Here is a 23,545-nt window from a genome sequence, read left to right on the forward strand (position 1 = left end):
GCCGCGGTTAGCGGGTCCCCGGGGTGTCCTCCTGCCCGGGCGGGGTGGGCATGGCGGGGGCTTATCGGCGTCTCCGCAGCATCGTTTGTTTGCAGAAAGGATAAAGCGCGTCTCTAAATAGGTCAGGGGCTTCGGCAGCGCCTGGGATTTGCGTAACTATTTTTGTTACGTGGGAAAGGTGCGGGGCTCCCGCTCCCGGGCTCCGAGGCTGCACCGAGCGCTGCTTTCCTGGCACACCGAGTGACTTTTTTTAAAAAAAAGTAGTTGCATGAGCACAGCTCGGCTTTCTCGTTTTTTAAAACCCGACGACTTCGGGAAAGTTGAATTTCTTCAGCAAAGGTGGAATTAACCCACATGAAGGAGTCATCCTTGATGAGCTAGTTACGCATGGTAAGTGTAAGTGCTTGGCAGCACGAGCCCGTGGACGGTGGTGGCATGCTTAAATGTTAAAGTTTATGTCCTGGTGACACTGTTTCAAAGTATATAGAGGAGATTTAGGTGCAGGATTGTATTTTCTGCAGCTACAGGCAAGAAATGCCCTTGTTTCAGAGGAATTGTCAGATTTTTTGTGCATATGTGAGGGCTTAGGTTTGTTTTCTCTTGTTTTGACCCCTGGTCAAACTTGGGAACTCTCTTCATGGGTTTCAAAGATTGTGAGCGTGGGATTAGGTCTGTATTGTTAAGCTTGAGTGGAAAATCTATAAATGGAAAAGTTAGGGAAGTATGGCACTGTGAGCCTTTAGAAGTTTCAATAAATCTTCAGAACACACATTTAACTGCAGCTGTGGGAGGAGGGAGATGATAATTTTATTTCCCATACTGTCTGCTGCTGCTGTAGTGATGCCTTGGACAAAGTATAAAAATGATATGCAAAACAAATCCTCTGGCTGTCAAGAACCTGTATACTTTCTCATCTGAATGAAATGTAATATGAAACAGTAGTGCAGACCCCTGAAGTCGCTGGGGATGCGCCTGTATGATTGCAGTAGGGGTGGATGGAGCAGTGCTGCTGCCGGTCCAGAACGAGAGGCAATGGCAGGATACTGGTGAGATGCCTAGGCTGGTGGATTCAGGGAGAACGTGCTCTTCGAAGCTTCTGCCTCTCGTGGCAGCATTGTGCTCTCCAGTGGATGCAGCCATCCCTTGCCCTGTTACTGCAATTCTTAAAACAAGGAAAAGGTGTCTCTTTGTGTAGTCCAGAGCTGATACTATGCTGGTGTGAATGGGTTATGCTGCTGCTTCTTTTCCGAAGAAGTAATATTGCTATTCCTTTCAATTCACCAGGTCAGTAGACTGCTTAAGGGGAGGGACAAGGTTTTTCTTCTGTTTCTAGAGTATTATTCTATAGTTACAAACTTTTTTCTGGTGTTTGGTCTTGCCAGATGGGTTTTCTGTGCCTCAGACCTTTTCCAGTGGATGGGAATTGATATGCTTGTATGAACTCTGAAGGCAGAAGATAAACCAGGAGTTATGAAACTGGTCACATTAATAACTCCTTTTTTTTTAATTGTTTGGCTGAACAATCCACAAGGTAGTAAGACATTAGAAAGGAAACAGTCCTCTTACAGGACATTTTCACTACGTTATCAAGGTGTTATACTTTTTTTTCCCAGTGAATTACATAAGGGATGCTTGGTTAAACATAAAAATATTAACAAAAACTATCAGGTGTCAAGATGCTGTGCTGACTTGCCTCTTCCTCCATTAATGGGAGCTTTCCATTGCTCCTGTGCTCCCTCTGCTCTGCACCCTCTCTCACAAGGGATCAATGTATTCACACCAGCACCAATTTCTCTTAACTGACTCTTCTTCACTGTCTGCATCTTTTTTGTTTTTTCATCTTTCGGATTTCCTCAGCTAAGTTTTAATAGAGAGGATATCTTCCTCTCGAGTACAGTTGCTCAGAGATAAGTTGGTGTAAAAGCAGCAAAAGACCTTGTGGAAGATAATCTTTTGGGCAGTGTAGGCTTGTTAGTTAATTAGCTCTGGAAGTCCTAAGATTTTGAACAGCAATGAGGATTACTGCATAAAACATAACAGATGCTTTACAGTTGTTGCAGTTTTTTCCCTTCAGGTTGTCACAAGGGATTGTGGTTTGAGAATATTTGCTCTCTGAGTTTGAGAATTTATGAAATGGGGCATTCATATTGTTTTCGAAATGAGCATATGGTACAGTTGTGATGGAACTGGAGTGCAAGGTTCTGTCTAGTGTACTGAAATATGCTGCAAAGCTCGGGTCATCTGTAGTTAATGGGAAGAAAAGATGACTTTGCAGTCTGAATAGCTTGCTTTCTGAAATTCTGCTCTCACTTTGTAATATGCCTTAAGCCCTTTGGAATTCTTTGAATGACAACTTGCAGCAGATAAATATTTTGGTTCTGTAACTTCTGTATTGCATTCAGAAAATTGTAGTATTTAATATATGTCACCCATCAGGATACAACTGTGAATGTTATATCTTTTGTGATCCTGAATTACCTCTGATGCAGTGAAGGTAGAGGCAGATGTTAAATGCCATAATACCCCAGTTAATAAAGGGGGAATTTCCCCAGATCCATAGAATGCACTTGCATATTTTATCCTCAGGCTGATGAATGTACAGAGAGTTGAAAGAATTACAGGAACTTCACTCTCCTGTGTGACTGTAACATCCCTCTGGCTGCATAGATTACTAGATTTTCACCACATACTCTGCTTGCCTAACTACAGATGCAGCTCAAATGTTGATTGAAGGGCTGTTTTCTATTGTTATTTTCCCCACAAGTGTAAAAGGTAGAGGTTCTTTTCAAATGTAAAATTTGTCTTTTTACTGCAGTTTCACAGAGCATGCATAATCTTACAATAGGAAGTTTATGGTTTTCATTGTTTAACAAAAGCCAGTGATTTAAAAACAAAACATCTAAAACATTTTGAAAACTTGTGTGCTAAGGATTTTTGAAATGTTTTTTCACAAAATTAAGATGTTTTCTGACTTTATGTGATGCACAAAGCAAGCAGGGTAATTATGGCAAAAATTGTTTCTGCACTGTGCAGTCATTTGATGTCATTCTGTATTGTTGGAGAAAGTGCTGCCAAAGAGTAGCTGGTATTCTAACAGAGTTCCATTCAGTGAGAGCACTGAGTATTATTAAGTAAGCATTGCTTAATTTATGTTATCAGTAGTACGTTGGTAAAAATAACAAAATACTTGCTAATTTGTTCTGGTATAATGTATCTTTTGGTGCTAGAAAATGAGGGTCTTAGTCTGTTTGCCACAAATAAACCTGTTTTTTCTGATGCCCTGCAATACATCACATTTCATGAAGTTGAGCTAATATTTCCAAGAATGATTAATCATGCCCATTAACTTACAAATTTGTATTGTTTCCTTTCTAAGTGATTGCTCTCCTCAGATCATCTGCAATAATTCTTTTGAATTTCTCAAATGTGAAGCTTAGATTCTTAACACATTGTGCATTTTGCATGCAACTGTGATTCTCCTTATATATTAGCTAAAGCCGACATTACTTTCTGTAAACATATTAATTGACATGTTAAAAATTCATTAGACAACATGAGCTTCCAAGGCTTGTAAAAATAGAAGCCTTGTAAACCAATCTAACTGTATCAGTGCAGCCCCAGTCCTTTGCTTATCAATATTGGTACCTTAACAATTTGCTGCTGCTGAACTACCAGACAGATCTTGTAATGACAGGTGATGCCAATACACAGTGAGGCATGTTATAACTGTGCTGTTTACATTATTGATGATTGAATATGAGTAAGTTAACCTGTTAGGAAAGCACAGTTAATGCTTCATTCCTCAGTGAAATTATTCAATAAAACTTTGTTTATTGAGAACAACTTTTTTTTGTTGTTATTAAACATTTGTAATAAGGAATTTAAGAGGGGGCAGTAGCTAAACATGAGTACAAGCAGCAACTTTAGACAGCTGAATTCCTTTTTACCTCACTTTAGATATATAAATTCTTTGCAATTACATAGCCATCAAAATGTTTCACAAGTTTTAAAATGTGAGTTTGCGTGGAACACAGAAATGCCATTAAATAGGTTTCAGTTTCCAAATAGGTGAAATGCACTTTCTTCTCTTTCTTCTGTGGCAGAATGTGCAGGCTCTGCATAGTTATGCATCTTGGTTCACAGTTTTCTAGACCTGGTGATTTTGCTGTGTGACAGGATGATGGGTTGTGGTACTGGTAAAATGCTGCGATTCTGAAATATACTGGGCAGTTTTTCATTACTCTCTGCTTTCTTCTGGCAAACTGTTTGGTGCAGAGGTGCCAGTGCTGAAAATATGGCAAACTTGGGGCACACCTGTGGAGAAGTCAGTCATTCTGCATGTGTGGTAAGGTGATCTTGTCTTCTTGAGCACACTGATTTACATTGAGAGCTGTCTCACAGACTCTTCTTGCAAGCAAACCACAAGGCTCAAAGCCAGTCTGCTCTGTTATAGTATCCATTACTTGCACCTGTGTGGCAAGGAAAGTGATCCTGAAGACTAAGGTAAGTCTTGTGTGTAAAGGCAGACTGTGTAACTGCTTACTACAGGCACTGAAGAACAGTGACTGAAATGAGAGTGTTCAGGTCAGGAGAGCAAAGTAAAATTGACTTGAGGTGAAGCTTGAATTATATTGTGACTTTAAAAAGAAATTTTTCTTCATTTTGTTATTTATTTTTCTGTGTTGGGGTATATTTATGATTTATGAGGCTTTTGTTACATCATGGCAGTCAACCTGCCGCCCTTCTACAACTGGTGTGGTCTCATACTGAATAGTTCCTGAGTTAGTTATTGGTGACTGGTGTAGTGCTGATTCCTAGCAGACGATGTGCTCCACTGAACCTTTAACACTTCTGAGCATTACTGAACTTGTAAGATCTAATGAGTTTATAGCATAAGTGGTTGTGACTGTAGGCCCTGTTGTTCTTTCTATATATACTTGTGCAGGTACCAGCAAATTAAACATATGGGAGCAGACTTTGTTTAACAACACATGCTGTTGTATTTTAATTTGACGCGTCTCAGTACATCCCATTTAGATATAGTAGAGTATCAGGTCTCCTTAGTCCTAATATAATTTGATACAAATTCAAAGATTCATTAGGTTAAGAATCAGTGATGTAGCAGGCAACATTAGTATGGTCTGCTTCAAAATTAAACACTGGAAAAAAGTTTAATGTGATTTTCATGTCATCTAGTTTACACTTTACAGTGTTCAATTGTATCTGTCATAATTTTGATTAAAAAGAAACTTGTTTTCCTAAGCCAGGGAAAAAAATTGAGCATAAAGACTCATTATCAAGGTGTATTCCAGAGAAGATGAATTTGGGTAAGATAGTAAGTAAACGCCCTCAAAGTTCTTACTCTGCCCTGTGCAGCAAGACTTTCAAAGAAGATGCAGGAACCTTCTAATGGGATTTTATAATGAAAATGCTAATAAAAGCTAGCAGAGGAGTACCTAGTCTCTTTCTTTGCATGACTGCATATGACCAAAAAAAGTAATTGCATAATCTTTCTTCCTCTGGCCAGCTGCTAATACTGGATGGTGAATCTTTGACTTGAAATTGCAAATGCATGTGCGTGCCTAGGTGCACTTTATCTTTCTGTTAAAATGAGATTATTTAATACATTACAATTAAGAAAACCCCTTATAAATCTGCATAAAAACTTTGGAAAAAGATTTAGCCTTTGCCTGTTTCTGCAGTCTGTTGTGTGCAATGCAGGTGCAGTTTATACCAGACAGATGCTTGGTAGATTGTGGGGTCTGTGCATAGTCAGTACCATGTTTGATGCTTATCTTGGTCCCTTGTTAATCAGAGAATAAGAATACCAATATTATAAACCTCAAATAGCATTATGAGAGCTTAAGACTTGTAAAGTTAAGAATTTGTAAATTAGGAAATGCTATACAACCTTAGCTGGGTCTGTTGGTGGGCATACAAGAGTAACTTGTTTTTCTCTCACCACACTTTGTGCACGGCATGGGTAATAAGTGCTTCAACAATAGTAAAAGAAGTTTTAAAAAATCTTTGCAACACTTCCATGATAGAAATAAAAGAGCATTCTCCTGACATAGGGGGAAACTTCAGCACACGGGGATCTTCAGCAGTGTTAAATGCCTGGGCTGAGTCTTGGGGTCTGGTACGTCAGCACTTGGAACGATGTAATGTGTGCTCACAGCAGAACTGTTGTCTTGAATGGCAGCAGGAGCATTCCGCACCTCCATAAACTGGAGCCTGCAGTTATCCACTCAGGCTCCCACAAAAGTCATGTGCTAGTAGTGAGTGATTTAAGCAACTTGCCAAACATTTCTAGCAGCTTGGTGGTGGAGCCCAGGCTGTGGATAGATTCTGCACTGCAGCATGTAAGTGCATTAACAGTGAGAGAATCTTTCTCTCTTGCAGTCTCCTGCTTTTCTTACAATTTCTACAGCAAATGACATTGGGTTTTTTTCATAAGATAGCTGTTCTCATGACTTTGATTGGCTTGACTTATCTTCAGTCTGTGAGGAGAGGGAAAATATGATCTTGTAATTTAAAGAGCCTATTAGTTGGGTTTCTTTAAAAAGAAACCTGTTCTGCCGTAAGGAATCATGGTAATTCTTGAATTTTTCATCAGTGAGTGCTTTTCAAATTGTTAAAACTAGAGCTTGGATTCTGGAGCTTCTGGAATGATTGAAGAAATAAATTTTGTGCTACTATGTGGAGTAGCATTAGAGGCGTGATGTGCTTTGTGTTTCACTGGTACTTGCTTAGGTATTGTCAGATGCCACTCTGGAGAACTTCACATTCTTTTAGACAGGTGACATCAGAAGCAGGAGAACCTTACTGTCAGGTTTGATAGCTAAAATGGACTTACAACGCTCCTAATCCCATAAGTAATGTGAAAATATTAAGTACTCTAACATACGGGTAGGGATGTTTAGTGCTATATCCTTATTCTATATAAAATTAAACTGCTGAAAATTAATATATGTTCTCTGTACATGTCTAAAATAAATTTTAAAGATGGAAGTCATTCTTCTTTTAAAAATGTCTGAGACTGCTGAAGCTTTAGAGAATAAATCCCATGGGGAGTGGCTGAGGGAGCTGGGGTTGTTTAGCCTGGAGGAGGCTCGAGGGAGACATCATCACTGTCTACAACTCCTTGTCAGGAGATTGTAGCCAGGTGGGGGTCAGTCTCTTCTCCCAGGTGACAGGAGGAGAGGAAATGGTGTCAAGCTGCACCTGGAGAGGTTCAGGTTGGACATCAGGGAGAATTTCTTCAGTGAAAGGGTAGTTAAGCACTGGAATGGGCTGCCCAGGGAGGTGGGGTCACCATCCTTGGAAGTGTTCAAGAAACAACTGGACACGGCATTTAGTGCTATGGTTTAATGGACATGGGGATGTTTGGTCAAAGGTTGGACTCAATGACCTTGAAAGTCTTTCCCAACCTTAATGATTCTCTGTCTCCAGGACTTTTACTGATCTAGATAAGACTAAGTCCACTATACTCAGGGACCCCTTCTCTACTGCAGGCAGGTGACAGATGCTCTGGAGCAAGTGATACTCCCGAAAGGCTAGACAAGAGCTGCCTACACTGACATTTTCTTTCTCTTTCAAACAGGTTTGAGAATTCATTTCAAGCAAACTCTGCTGTCTTTCCTTGGCATGTGGGTTAGTCTCACAATCTCACGAATGTTACAAAAATAGCTTAAGAAACCAGACAATGGAGCTTTACAAACTTCAGCATCAGAGAAATTTGCATTGGTGATCAGCAATAACAAATTTTGACAGAAGTAATGTTAAAATCTGATTATGTTGTCAACTTCATAATTTGGTTATATTGTCAACTATGTTAACTCAGTAAATTGTCCCCATCATAATTGCAATTTATTATGTAACTCAAATAGGATGGGGCAGTGAGAGGTTGACAAGACAGGTGTGGTGTATTTCTTGTTTTTACTGCTTTCAGTGAATTTGCATTAGCCAATATTTCTACATATAACTTGGTGATGACTTGTTGTTGCAGTGTAAAAGATACAGAAAACCTGTGCCATTCAAGGAACCCCATGGACCACTCTTATGTGTTATTTGTAGTTCTTTGAAGCTTTTCACCTTTTTTTTCTTAACTGTAAATTAGAATATTGATCAAGTTTCTGTATCACAGTTTCTTAAGAAAGTATCTGACTTTTTTGTCTTCATTTTAGGTTGGACATCTAGATCTTGAGCAAGGATAGGAGAACTTCCTTCTTGTTCAGAGGGAGAGATTTATACTAACCTGATTTGGTGAATGTTTTAAAAAACAAAGGAAGCACACGCTGGCGTTAAACCCCAGATGACAAAATGCAGATGGGCTGCAGGGAGCCTGGGGCTGACAGGAGCGTGTGGGGTCTGTAATCTCTACGTGCAGCACCACGGCTGCTTCCTGCCTCATGCAGTTGATCAGAGGGGCTGTTTTGCCATGTGGTTGTGATAACTATGGGAATTGTCACAGGCAGTTAGGAGCCAACATCATGTTTCATGCTGAGCATGGGAGCTTGGCAGGTTTGCTTTTGTATGCTTCTACCATATAAATGCCTTTGTAATATCAACATGATGGTGTGGCTCATGTTTTTACAGAGCTGGAGATCACATTTTGTGTGATACTGAATCAAAGTTTTGAATGTTTCTGATTATGTTTATATATATATATATATATGTATATATATATATGTTCTTGAATCTGTTCCTGTCATTTATTGTTGCTACTGTTGTATTGTTTCTTCCATCTTATGAGAACCCTCAAATTCCTTTGACATCAATAACTTTTTGCAAAAAACTGATTTCTTTTCAAATTTCTTATAAGGTTGTAGTAGCTGGCTGTGGGCCAAGAAGTGGTTTATGTTGTTTAAAAGGATCACTTCAGCTTGCATTTCCAAACAGACTAGTTTATAAAACTCAGCATTGCTGTTTTTTAAGAATTGTCAGAATGTCTCTAAAATGTTTGTTACAAGGATTTGTATTTCTTGTTTTTTCCATAAAGCCATAGGCAAAACTTAATTCACTTACCAGACTGCTGCCAAATGCTTCTCAGAATTAGTAGTGAAGATTAAAAACTTATTTGGCCAGCAACTCTCTGGGTTTCTTGGAACACCCCAGTAAAATATGAATCCCCTTATGGATGGTGCCCCATTTTAAATAAAAACTCTTTTGGGCCCCTTTTCCAGTCAGTGAAGTCTGAAATAAAAGTGTAGTTTTAAAAAATTCACATACCTGTTTTTCTTTTTTATTCAATAGAAAAAAAGAAGAATGCTCTTTAAAAATAAAGCTCACTCATCAAACTTGGGTATAATTTAGAATGCAAAAACATTTATTCTTCCTTTTTTTTTAAGGTATTTAATGGGAAACCACAGTTGGGAAAATGGGGTATAAGACTAATCACTTGACTATTCCTTGCAGTTACACATTGGGACTGATGAATATGTATATTTTTTAAAGAAATGTATATTGGTAATGATTACTTTGAGATTCATTCTCTTGCATTTGATGAATTGCTTTAGTAGCTACAATTATTAGATCTCTAAAAAGAGGGTGAAGAAGGAATAAGAATTGAACATATATCTGCATATATCTGTTCAATTAAGTCTTTTAGAAAAAAAGCTCTTGGAATTAGAGGATCATCCCTGTGCTCTGTTTTTATATGGCTTTGGTGTAACAAGTTTCTTACCTAGATGCTCTAGATGTCACAGTAACATGCATATTTAAAAGCCCTTTTGGGTTTTTAGATATGTTTCAGTTAACATGTCTGCATCCGATTTAACCCTTCAAAGAAGAACTTTTACAACATAATTGCATTGACTGAGAAATCTGGTATCCGGAAGTAGATTTTTTTTTTTTTTTCCTCAAATGAGTATTGCCTTAATTGGTAAAGGAATTCTCTAAATAGCCTGAAGTGTTTGCACTGAAGTTTAAGGGCTAGATTTTGATACATTTGATTAATACTTTGCCTTAGTGTATGTAGAGATTTCCTGGATTGTGAATTTCTGTCTTCAGAAGCATAAGAGTTTATTCTAGTGAGAAAAAGAGTGAAGTAAGTTGAAAGACTATACAAGACTGTGCTGCAATACAAGACAGAATGATCTGTTATTAAAAAGGAAAAAGAAAGGTGAGTCAGGGTTTCATGGCGCTTCCCTGCTAGGAAATTAAATATTGATAGGTAGCATTGCTCAGCTCTTAGATAAAATACCTATCTGCTGGAAATGTCTTTTAATATTTTACAATATATTATACAAAATATGGCCAATTTTAGAGTTCTCTGATATGCAACAGTGCAAAATTTTATGGTTAGCTGACTCTTTAATTAGCTCTCATTCTGTCTCATATGATTTATAGCTACATGACTCCTATGTAAAAATGATACATGACTTAATGAAGCAGAAAGCCACAATGGGTTCACACCTCTAGTTGTTTAATGGTTTCCTGGAGGTAGGGGAATTGTTATGTTGCAGAAGAAGAAGCTGTAAGCATCTCCTTGTATATTATGGCAAGAATGTAAAAGTCCATGTTGCTGTGACTTACAGTTGTTTGCCTCCCTGTCACATATAAAATTCATTTGAGGGAGGGAGGGAGGGAGGGAATGTGGCTCTTCCATAAAGCATAAAAGTAGAGGGTAAGGTGAGAAATGCAGATGTAATCTTTCTTGCTCAAGCTTAGTGTAGTGCAGCTGTTTGATGTATTTGGAATCTTAACTTTTTCTTGATACTAGAGAAATAGTGTTTCAGTGAGATTTAATTTCAATAATGGGCTATTTGGGGAGGTTTCTTCCAAATGGCTACTTTGACCATACAAGTAACTTTTCTGAAGAAAGAGGTGATTTTTGCTGTGTTACTCTTACACCTGAAGTTTCTCTAATTATGCTTCTGTTAGTTTCACGTATTTGTCCTTAAGAGCATCTTTGATACAGGGGTTCTGATTTTCTCAATTCCAATACTGTAAATTCAAATTAGTTAATTCTGGGTTCTTAGTAGTTTAAGTGGTCTAAGCATGTCTTCTTTAATGGAAAGGGGAAAAGAATCAGGGATATCAGAGAAATGAACGGCCTTCAGCCTTGTTTGGATCTCCAGAATCAATATGGTTTCTATTTGGGACGGCAGCTTTCAGTAATTTCTGTGGGGAACCCTCTGAAATGAAGTGGAATTAAGCCTTTTTTTTGTACTGTGCAGCTGTATGGTAAATGTTAAAGAATTACCACCTTCTGCCAAGAGTACAGTAACATTACAGGTATGTTCTGGCACCAGTGTCTGACACAAACACACATTTATTTCTGAATGTGTCGTGATCTATATCCATTTCCTACATATTTCAGGAAGTGACCATTCCTTATTTAGCTTATGGTCCTATCTCTACGGAGCCACAAAGGCTAGGGCCTTTCCTGGCATGCATCTGAGGGTTGGGGTTTACCCCTAGAGTTTTGCAGATACATCTCCCTTCCCTCCCTCTTTCTCTCTTTCTTTTTTTCTTATTTTTTTTCCCCTCTTGTGAAGTTTGGACTTACTGTTACTAATCTGCAAGAACTGTGTGGTAACTTTCCAGTTTATGTATGAACTACTGAGTTTGTAAGTGAACACCTACTCCCGTGATGGGAGATACAGTTTCCAAAATAAATTGTGGGGTTTACAAAGAGTAATGTTTTGCTCTTCCCAGGTGTTTATTGATTAATTAAGGATTTGTAGAATTTACAAGTTCTTCCTTCAAATATCTGGTTACATTCTCAAATTCATAAAAATTTTTTTAGTGTTTCTGGACTTCAAAGTCTCTTCTGGAACCAGCAGTCTTTGGGACAGCTGGTCCAGGAATTTTTAGATATTTGGGGAAAAAATAACCACACTCCCCCTCTTCCCAGTCTCCTCTAAGCACTGGCAGTGGCTCTAATTGTGCAAGTGGGCTGTGCAATTGTTGCATTTGGCTTTTGGACTCTCACATAATCCTTTTAAATGTCGGTAGAAGAGAAAATGTGCTTTTCTGTTTTACAATTGCAGTTTGTGCTTACTTTACGTTTACAGTTAAACACAAATACAGTATTCAAGGAAATGCAACTTTATGAGGTTGTGGTAGAGTTTGAGAAATTAGTGAAAAGCAAAGATTACTGCTCTTGGAAAGGTAGATCAGTCCTCTGTATTTGGTAGTGTGTTAAGTTATAATTTCAGAAGTGAATTGTAGAAGCTTTCCCAGCACTCATGAAATTGTAACTTCTGGGAAATCTCAAAAGAAGCTGTGGTTTCTGCTGGACCTTTCAAGGTGACTGTTTTGTCATATATAATGGCGATCTTGCTCAAAGTACAAGGAACATCGGAAGGGCCATTTTCAGAGTAGTGTAGAGAGTACACGTGGCATTCACTGAATAATCCTGGAAGTACTCGCTGCCAGAATGGAAAATTTCATAGTGCAATGCCCCACATGCCCTATGGTCTATGTTCTCACTCCTCTCAAATCTGGCTGGAGGCTTTTTAAAGGATTTTGTGTCAGCGTGTGACTCTGTTGTAAACCAGAATTTTGGCGGTGGTGGTGGTGGTGGTGGTTCCCGATTCTGTGTGTGTGTGTGTGAGCTCACTCATCACCACGAGGTAGGCTGAGGTCACCTACTGGGAGCAGCCCTGTCTATGAATGAGGGCACACTAAGAAAGTGAACTTTGGCCTAGTTAATGAGCTAAACTAGAAAGAGTTTTACTTAATACGAAATACAAGCACCTGTGTTGAGGTATTTTAAGTAAACATGTTCATATTCGTGTAAGTTAATAGCTGCAGATGCTATTAAAATCATCCAGCATCTGTTTTTCTTTGGGAATGTTTTATCCAATCCCGAGTCATCCTGCCTTAACTTTGAATATGACCAATTCTGTTTTACAAAGTGGTATGTTTTGTAGGCATTTTTGTAGGTAAGAAATACATATGTTGGTAAATATGTGAATATAAAATGGTGACACTTTATTTAAAGGTGTTTGCATACTTGCTGTCACCATGAGGTTATTACTGAACTATTCAACTGTTTTTATTCTTAACTCTGGCATTTTTTTGAGGTACAGATGTACTTGATGTACTTGGCTGCAATCATGCATGTGTGGGGTCTCTCGTTTTCTAGGGACATTGTCGCACACTCACTGATCCACCTGTGTAGAAGCATTTGTGAGATCAGAGCCTAAGCATATTACTGCTAAATGTAATTAGATGCTAGACTCACACTGGAGCGCAACTGCTTCCAAGTGTCACCCAAGATTAACTGAAGAACAGGAATGGTTGAAGACATTTTAACTACTGAATACTTGGAAAACCATTCTGAGGAGGCAGACTTTTAAAATTGATACCTGAGGACTGTGAGCCATTACTGAACGTGTAACTCCTTACTGAAAAATTAGTTTTAAAATGTTCCTCTTTGCTTAGTCTTATTTAATTTTTTTTTTTCCTGTGAAATAGTTTGATCAAAAAGTGGTATCTATGTATTAGCATATTGATTGTTTTGCTGCTGATTTTGCTGAGTGGTGGTGTCTGCTAAAAAAATCTTTCTTCTTTGTTTGTATAAGAAATTTGAAATGAGTATCTAAAAGGCAAGGTCAGTATGATCAAATCAAGTATTTCCCAACTTGAATGAAATATTGTATTAAAATGGCAAATAATGGATGCCATAGTGGCACTGTTTAGGCTTGCTATGTTTTAGGAACCTTGGGATTAGTGTTTATCTGTCCCATAAAGGACACAAATCATTTAGATTAGAAGTAATCTGATTGTATTGAAGTACAAATTATAGCACAAAGGCCATTCAAGTGGGTTAAGTGACCAGGGTTGGTAAACACCATATGACTGCTGATTGGTCGATGAAAGAGTATTAACTGAAAGATAATGATGGATTTTAATCCAAATCTCTAAAGCACAACAGCTGTAGTTCCCAAATGAGTTCACTCACTGACAGTTTTAGGACACCGATTTATTTTTTCCTATTTCTCTTGCACAACAATTACTTTGAAATATAACTTATTTTTCCTGTATAGGATATAGCTATTCCACACAGCTTTCTTTGGTTAGATTTCTGTTCTACTTTCAGTGAATTCATTACAATTTTTCTGCATTTTACATTGGAGAAATTTTATTTCAGTGTTCTGCAATATGCTAAGGTAAATTGTTTGGGTGATGTGATTTAGGACATTCAGCTGATGTTCTTTCTTTTCATGTCTTTTTATGAACATGGTATGAAGTCTAGTTAAGTCTAAAAAAAAGGCAAACTGGTATTCCATATGAGCTTGTTTCCAGAATGTTTAATGATGTTAATGCCTAATGCTTATCACTGATAATAAATTATCTGAATTTGTGTAGTGTTTTTTATTTCAGAGTGCCTATATGTGGTTTAAAAACGGAAAGTGCATTGCATAAAAATTATATGATACAATAAAAATCTTACGATATCTTAAGAGTGAGAAGTGGCAGCTGTTTATTTCTACAATGTAACATTGTTTAGGATGTGAAATGAAAAATGTAGGCAGACTGTATGTATTAATGATTTCAGTGTTGGGGCAATACTACCTTTTTTTAGGTTGTTGCAATAAGAACTTGGTGGGAAAGTTTCACATTCTCTCAAGTTTTCCCTCCAAATTTGTGCTTGCCCTAAAGTCAGCATGTTCATTAAAAAAATCAGATTAATGTCTTCAAAAAGAAAGTAATTTAACTTTGTGGTTTCCTGGTCCATCTGTCTACTTGATTTTGGGAGGTCAACAAGAGACCAGATGAAGTGGTACTTAATAATTGTTTACAGTCTAAATGGTCAGACACATGAAAAATAGTTAAAGTCTTTCAGAATGATACTGTTTCATCTTGTCTGTCTATGTATCTAAAAAAATGTGTGTGATAAAACCATTCCTTTATTGTTATTCAGGATTTATTCAGATAATCTCTATGATATGCCGTCATGCCAGGAGTAGGCATTGGATCAGCCTGTGTACTGTCCCTACAGATTGTTTTGAGAGCAAAAATGGAGTCATTAGTACCTAGGTCATGTTTTTTCCTTTTGATGTAGGCGTGCCTAATGCTATAAATAGTGTAAGTAGGTATGGAACTTCTCATTTGGATTAGTATAATTCAAAATGCAGTTAGGAAAACTGCCTGATAAAGAAGTTATTGGTAAAGACCTTTGCAAAATTGGGAGGATATTGGTCACTTCATGCTGAAAGGAGACCTCAAATGCAATTACATTGCAGCAGCCTGAAATGCTGTTAGAAAATAATGATAAAAAAATTGTGACCTACCTGTACTTGGTTTTGAGCCTATGAAGTCTCTTAATTTGTTTTCTTATAAATATAATAGGTACTGCTTAGGTATTATAACACAGTAAATTTCTCCCTGAAAAGCTGCATAAAACAAATTTCCGATAAATGGTAACTATACTGCAGGTGCTATCTTGAGAGTTAAAGCTATTTGGGTATTGGCTTGTGCATTTGGATAACTACTGCTACTTCATGGGAAGGACAAAGCAAGAAAAAAACCCCAAGAAAATCTCACAAGGTGCTCATAATATGTTTTATATATGTCTTTTGTGTATATGCTTGGCCCAGCAATGGAGCAATGGAATATAATGTCATGTGTCATTCTTGCACAAGCAGTTGTGCAAGGACTTTGGTCTGCCCAAAGTTAGGACAGGCAATGGGATAGAGGAACCTGCTAAGTGTTGTTTCTCATGTTGACAGACTAAATGTGTCTTACAGCTTTTGACATTTTGAATGTGGTTAATCCTTAGATGATTATCTGTGAATTTTTTGGTCACTGGAGCTTATGAAGCTGGGCAAATCCAAAGGTGGCCATGAGGTGGTGGGAGGTTCCTCCCCTTCTTTGTGCCTTTGGGAAATTTTACAGTGGGAGGAATGTTAGGCTTAGCCACAAGTATGCAATGAGTCAAAAAAAACCCTCAACAACATGCAAATGGTGACTGTGCAACTCTTGAAAATCTTTAGAGAACAAGATCAAGGGTGATGAGTATATAGTAGTACATAGTTGTACTGTGGCTGAAGGTTCTGCTGTAGCATCTGTGGTTGCACAGAGTTAGAGTGATAGCCCTCTCTATTAAGATACTTCTTTCTCCCTGTTGTGTATTTTATTGTTGTGTTTTGGGGTTTTTGCTTATTTTTTTAGGAGAGATCATTAGTATCTCAAAAGGAGGAGACTGGGCATTAGGGTACATCCCCATTTCCTGAAGGAATATTTGTTGATCACATCTAGCACAGCTACAACTGCCACCTGAGCTCTGCCCCATTCCAAAACATGAGCAGGACTGAGGAAACTGGCACTGTATCAGCCTGGTTCACAAAGGGTCTCTGAATTGAAAGATCTTATTATAGGTTAAAAGTGTTTGAAAAACAAAGCTGCTATCTCACTTCTCAAATTGATTCCTGCCCTAAATTTGGGGAAAAGTCTTTAAATGTTAAACACAAACAAAAAAACCCTTTGAAAGGTGCTTCTGTAAAATTTTGAGTTCTCAAGTTTTCAGTTTTTCTGTTTGTGATGCTTGTTTGACATTGCTGAAACAGATGCTTATGATGGTATTTAATGACTATGCAATTTCTGAAAATAACATTTTGACAAAATTGCTTATTTTATAGAGAAAACTGGCCACAAACCAGGATTTTTACAAGGGGAAGTAGAAAATGTATGTGGGAAATTTGTAGCTGTATACGTTTGGAAATTTCTTTTGGAAACGAAGTCCTTAATATCCATTCCTTTGTAAGGATATTTTGTGGTGTCTCTGAACTCTCGTTGCTTTCCTGTGTCGCCTGCTATGGCAGATGAGTCTGTTTCTGCTGACAGTTGAACTGGGCTTTCTTCATTCATTTGTTAGCCAAGGAGTGATAAATACTTAAAAAAAATAATGTGGCATTTAATTGAGTGATTGGCCTAATGATTGAATTGGCCATTTAGCATAAGCTGAATTAATTACAATAGCTGAGAACTCTCACTTAATTACCATACCTAATGAAGCATAATTAAATAAAAAAATTTATTTGTATATTGTTTAGAAGTATTTTGTTAAATGAACTGGTGGTTCCTAGCCTTCCTGCCTTTCAGGGATAAGGGAGCATTAATGCTGCAATTGCAAAACTGGTGAGTGTCCATCTGGAGTTCAGAAAACTGATTTGGTTACTGCTCGTGACAAGTTCAGACTGAGATGGGTGCAGAGAAGGGTTCTGGCCAGGGAAAAGGAGATCCTGTTTAGTTATGGGGAGAATTCCTTAGTTTTGGAAAATAAAGGAATTATATAATCATGGAGTTTTGGATTGGAAGGGACCTTAAAGGTCATCGAGTTCCAACCCCCAGCTGTGGGCAGACACACCTTCCCCCAGATCAAGTTGCTCAGAGCCCCATCCATCCTGATCTGGAGCACTTCCAGGGATGGAGCACCCACAGCTTCTCTGGGCAACCTCTGTTCTAGTGCCTCGCCACTCCTATAGTGAAATAGTTTAAGATTATAACTAATCTAAACTACCCTCTTTCCGTTTAAAGTCATTACCACGTGTCCTGTCACTACATGCCCTTGTAAAAACGGGGAGGTTGCGGCAACACAGGGGAAGACAAAACACCTGCCTTCTGATGGATTTATGGACTGCACACAGCAGGGAAAGAAATTAAACCATCAGCCAGGGTTGACCCATAATCAGTGCCTGGATTGTATGGCCAAATACACGCCTGGTTGTTCAGGGTTTGTCTTGGTGTGTGAAGGGCTGGGAGCCTTTGGCAGAAGAGCCCTCTGCACTCCCTTGGAGAAGAGGAGCCTGTGGCCAAGACGATCTCCCCCAGAGATAAGCAACCTTCCTCTGGGTCATGGTGAGAAAGTGACCCACCCGCAGCATGCCTTGTTTCAGTGTGGTAACAGCCTGTACTCAGTTGGCTGGTTGGTTTCTACCCCACCCGCTGCCTTCCCCATATGACCTCTGTCCCCGAGCCCTGATGGAGGGCGTTCTTGTCCCTGGCCTTCCCTTCACAGAGGCTGCTGGACAACAAAGGCTACCTGTGTGGAGCTGCTGTACGAGGCTCCTTCTCTGTATCCCCGAGTTTGCCTTGGGTGATTTCACAAAGGGCTGAATCGCAAGAGCTGGGATCACTTGTAGCTGAGAAATCGCTACACTTGCTGAAATCCCCTGCTGCCCAGGCAGGATTGCCACCGCCCCTGGAAGAGCTGTTCCTTGCAGGACACTCTCTCTAGGACGGTCGTGGCACACTGGGTTGTCCAGCCCTGGCTCTCTGGAAGCAACACTGGCGGAAGTACATGAGGAGTAGGATTTAGGTTTGGTTTTGTTTGGGTTTTGTTTTTTAAATCCTTATGTTTCTTGCAGTGATAAAGCATAGCAGCAGTCCGGACCCCTGATCAAGTGCCTGGCTGACAGAACATAAATGCTCCTGCCTAAACATTGTCAGCTCTGAACATTCAAAAATCATCTCAGATCTAGAAGAAAATTGAAATTGGTTTCTCTTTAATTCCCTTCTAGTTTTTGAGCCTTTAGGGTTCATGTTTTCAGTCAGCTCTGCTAGGATTAGAAGGATATTTAAAAAGCTAGAGTTCCTGGGGATTTTTATGACTGCATGACCCAGGCTTAAGAAAAATGCCTAATACTGCAAGATATAATTCTGAGAGCTAGCTGCCCTGAATTTTTGAGTGGAGTATCATAAGCAAAGGCGACATCAGATTGATAAATTGGATTTTACAAAGTGAACCTTTCCAAATGTTTCATGTTTCAAAATCTCATGCTTGTGATATCAACACAGGAGGCATATTCAGTCTGCTGGGTCTTTTAAGGCAGTAAGTGTGTTTAAAACTGCCTTTAATAGAAATTGTGTTCAGTTATCAGCTATTCAGCAAAGGACAACTTGAGCACAGATCAGCTAGGTAAGCCAGTGTGAGAGAGCAAGATCTTCATTAATTGGAGGATTTAATAGAAGAATTGTTTATCACAATGATGTTCTGTATTACGAAGTCAACTGTTTGCACATGGAAAAAAGAATGGGTTTCTAAAAATATTAATAAAATGTTGAGGAAATTGAAAACTAACAAATGTCTCCAAGGAATGTGACAGCTCAGGCAATGGAGAGAGCTACTGAAATAAGGTATAAAAGTCAGCTTTACTGCAATCTTAAAGTTGCAAAGGGCTTTGAAAAGTGAATGGCTGGAGAGAAATATCTCATGAGAGTAAAATGGGCTTCTGAAAGATAACTTCAGCTGAAAATGCTTAGGTAAAAGCTTCTCGTTGTGAACCTCAGCATTTTCTAGTGCAAAAAATTTATATTCTGCTCACACTTTCATCTTTCCGGGGGTTATATTTATTCAGAGGAGATTAATGGCCAATTTTCTGTGTGACTGCTGTCATCAGAAGTTTATCCCTTTGCAAAATGACTTATTTTACTTTTTAGGGGAGCAGTATGCATGAAATTCTGTGAAGACTTCAAATACATAGTTGTAAAATGACAGGTGGAATGATGTTTATATCCCAGAGCAGATGCCAGCCTTGTGTTCTATGCAGGATGGCAGTACAAGACTAGTTGTGACTTGTATAATTTTATGTCAGATCTTTTTGTCTTAAATAACTGGTATTGAATTTTAAATGCATTTATGATTACCTGGCCATTTAATAAAGCCACGTGTTCTACAGAGAGCTGCACTAGGATGTGCAGATTAGTGAACTCTGCAGTAGAGGAAGCAGTCTGGGATGATTTAAAACAACTGACAGTTGTACAAACACTCATTTAAAGGAGGGTAAGGAAACATGCTTAAGGAGCATGGAGCATCTACTTTGTTGCCCCTCATTTCTGCTGGCTGCATGTGTGTGGGGAGAGGAATGACAAATCCTTTTCTTCTCCTGTAGTTTTCCAGAGTTTGCTTTTTTTTTTTTTTTTAGGTAGTCCCTGCTTTTTTTTAGGTAGTCCCTGCTTTTTCTTAGGAAAGCTGTCATTTGCAGTTGACTGGTGTATTCTGTTCCTCTGCCCTTCATGGTATGAATGCTGGAGGAGGTGATGCACTTGTGCTGGGCTGGAGGCATCTTCCTTGAGCATTTGCTGCCGGGCCTCCTGGAGGATCTCTGCTGGTGCAGTTGTGTGGGCTTTAGTGCCAGGGACTCTGACAATGTAGGGCCCCTGCAGCGACCTTTGCAACCCCTCTCTCCCATTACTGTGCAGTACAGATCTTCCTGATCTTTCCCCTTTGTGTCCTGTTCTTCTGATGTTAATGATTTAAAGGCAATTTGTCCATATTTTGAAATTTTACTTCTTAAGGGTTGAGCTTAAGCGGTGCTTTTTCTTCATCCATGCAGACAGCGATGTGACCTTTATACTTTGTGCAAGGGTTAATTCCTTGCCTCCGCGAAAGGTTTTCATGTACCTGGTGATCTAAAAAGATTTGGAAGAATGCTTCTGTGGATGCATTTTTCCATTTTCTCTGCTTGCTTTAGATACTTACAGATGTACAAAAAGAAATTTAATTAGATAATTTAAAAAGAATGGATAGAATTATTTAATGTAGTTTGAGTGCCTAATAGTTGGTATTAGGGAAATGGCTGTATTTTCAATTAACCGTCTATGAATGGATATGACAGATGAAGTGAGTTTATGCTGGTTGTGAAGCGGGCAGAAGATATACTAGTTCTGCCTTTTAATGGTCTTTTCTTTCTTCTGTGTATATATAATATGACAGCTACAGACTCTGCAGAGAGGGTAGAAAAAAAATTGGAACTGGGCAAGAATTGATGGAGACTAACTAGCAAAATGATAGCACTATATAGATTGCAAGAAAAGGAGGTAGAAAAAACATCCTGTTGGCAAGAAAGGAAATTCCTAAAATTTTTTTTTCAGGACAAGGAAAACTGTTAAGTTCTGCAAAATTGCTTCTTGGTCTAAGGTTCTCTCTGAACTTGTGGGCCGTATGTGCCTTTTGCTGCTGATCACAGTGAGAAACCTTAGCTGTTCCCAGGTCAGTAGGTGGACCCAGCAGAACATTTTAACTTCTTCTTGATTTACATTTAGTTGCATTTACAGTGCAACTCATTCTTATTTTATTGGGCAGTTAGAGAGCTATAGCCTCCCAATTTGTATGATCTAAAATAAACTAATCTAGTAGGTCTCAACAAATCATCTAAACTTGACAGCAGATGGCACATGCTTTTTATTTAGCCCTGCATATACTATCTGGGTGGGTGGTAACTGCCTTAGGACAAAATCAGCATCCCACCAGTCACCATCTGGGATGGCAGATGATATGTGGGACTGTCATGAATAAGCATTCTGATGTTTGTAAATGTCTGAAGGAAGACACTGCTTGTTAACGTGGCAGTTGGTATGCAGTCACCACCATGAGAAGCTCACTTTATGCAGTAATCAGCAAAAGAGGAATTGTGTGCCTTGGGTTCATCTCTGGAATATGGGTGGGTGTAAGTTGATTCTTCCATAATTTGTTCATTTTGATGGCAAACTTGAATGGTTCTTATCTTGACAGACCTTTAGTCTTTGTCATTGCTTTTGTACTAAAAATTTTATTCTCTTAGGTACTGTGTCAGCCGTGGTATTTAGATGCCTCATACTGCATCATACCCCATGCTGACAATGAGCACAAATCTATGCTGTGAAACGTGCCCTTGCTTTGACAGTGTATTCTGAGCTGATGTGGAAATGGAGGGGACAATTTGGAGAAAAAGACATGAAATTGCTTGCAAAAAACACCCCACAGTTTTGTTCCAGATGCAGGAATAGAAATGCATATCTTCTGGCCCTCCTCTACTCCCATTTTCCCTTTTTCCCCAGGGAAGATGCAAAGACAGAAGTCTGAACCATGAGGATATCCACAGGCCACTTCCCTCATCTTCTCTGTTCCTGGCTCTATGCACTAAGCCTCTTTCCTGAACATAAGAGCTTTGAAAAATGTTACTTAGATCTGCCTTTTTGGAAGGGCTGCTTGTCATTCATGTGACAGGTTCCTTATGTAGAGTATTTTAGACAGTAAAGCTGGCCTTGTAGGAAACTCTGAGTTGTACCAACTACAAATATGTTTGAAAGGAAGAAATCTGTGCATCATGCAATTTGATTCCTGCTGCACTTACAACATCCATTTTGGTTTGTGTTATTACTGTTTTCTCACTTAGCTGGTCTGTGTACCAGCTGAAATAGGTTCCATAGAATCAAAGAAAGGTTTGGGTTGGAAGGGACCTTAAAGACCAACTAGTTCCAACCCCCTGCCATGGACTGGGGCACTTTGCATGAGGCCAGGTTGCTCAGGGCCTCATCCAGCCTGATCTTGAACACTCCCAGGGATGGGGCATCCACAGCTTGTCTGGGCAGCCTGTTCCAGTGTCTCACCCCCCTCATAGTGAAGAATTTCTTTCTATTATGTAATCTAGACCTATCCTCTTTCAGTTTGAAGCCATTATGTCTTGTCCTGTCACTCCATACCCTTGTGAAAAGTCCCTCTCCAGCTCTCTCATAGCCTTTTCAGGTGCTGAAATGTGCTCTAAGGTCTTCTGGACCATTCTCTTCTCCAGGCTGAACAACCTCAACTCTCTCCCTCTCATCATAGGAGAGGTGCTTCCATCTTCTAATCATCTTTGTGATCCTCCTCTGGACTTTCTCCAGCAGATCCATGCCCTTCTTACATTGGGGTCTGCAGAGCTCTATGAAACAACAGTTTAATGAAGTGACATCTACTTTAGTGATTCAAATAGCTGACTTGACTATTCTTTTTTTCAGTGCCTCCAGAATACTTGGTGTAGAATATCTACAAGAGTCCAGGGCTTAAGAAGTTTATGCAGTTTAGTGGTGCTGGAATTGCCAATGGACCTTTGTTGTGAGGGTTTTATGGTAGAGCAATATACTACTCGAGTATCTTCATGTGGTTTTGACTATTAAGTATGATATGCAAATAGTACACTGATTTTATACAAATTAATAATAAAAGGGAAGAAACCCAAACAATCTGCCACATGAATTCTTAATTCAGGTACTACCATTCAGCTTAAAATTAAAATGTAAAAGTTAGTTAGGTCCAAAAGTTTATAAAACCCAAATTAGATTAAAGCAGTAATATGGTTGCACTGGCTGGAAAGCACAGAAATGAGGAGTGTCTGCCAAATTTGTATGAGCAAATGCACTCATTCTCATGGCTCTTAGTTGAGGGGAGAGCAGAGTGGATTATTTACAGCATGGAAGCACATGCATGTCCTATTTCTGGATCAGGGTGTGAAATGTCAGCAAAACTAGCAAAAGGCTGGCTCTTTTTTTATTTTTTTATGGAAGTATGTATTTCAACGTGGAATAAGACAGGTATTCAGAATGGATTTTGCAAGCAACAGTCACTTGAAGCCTGAGGTTACTTGCAGCTCGAGTTTAGGAGAGGTCTGTGCATCGCAAGGAGGAATTAGGGAGTGGCTGTATCTTCGACTTCACTAGACATCTCTTCGAGTTCAGTATCGGCACAAAATATGCTTCGTTGTGGTTCCTTTAAACAGAAAAGGGCAAGTGAAGGGTTAGGTTCAGGTCAGTGCTAACTTTAACCTGGCCTTCCTGCAGGTGGCTTCAAACC

At 39.0% G+C, this 23,545-nt stretch overlaps 1 protein-coding gene across 2 annotated transcripts in view; it reads left to right on the plus strand.

Annotated features, from left to right (window-relative positions):
- Positions 1–6: 6 nt before the first annotated feature.
- Positions 7–23,545, plus strand: part of ZNF385B (zinc finger protein 385B) — a 165,459-nt gene continuing 141,920 nt past the window's right edge. The window contains exon 1 of one of the 2 annotated variants that reach the window (XM_008634718.2): positions 7–390. Coding sequence is in view for 1 of the 2 variants with exons in the window: in XM_017735810.1 (XP_017591299.1) it covers positions 1,230–1,284 (55 nt within the window). In the remaining variant the exon portion in view is untranslated. Of the gene's footprint in view, positions 391–1,195; positions 1,285–23,545 lie in introns of those variants that run through there. The other variant, XM_017735810.1, reaches the window with a different exon arrangement.

The sequence above is a fragment of the Corvus brachyrhynchos genome, unplaced genomic scaffold (assembly GCF_000691975.1).
Source record: "Corvus brachyrhynchos isolate BGI_N302 unplaced genomic scaffold, ASM69197v1 scaffold255, whole genome shotgun sequence".
Lineage (NCBI taxonomy): Eukaryota > Metazoa > Chordata > Aves > Passeriformes > Corvidae > Corvus > Corvus brachyrhynchos.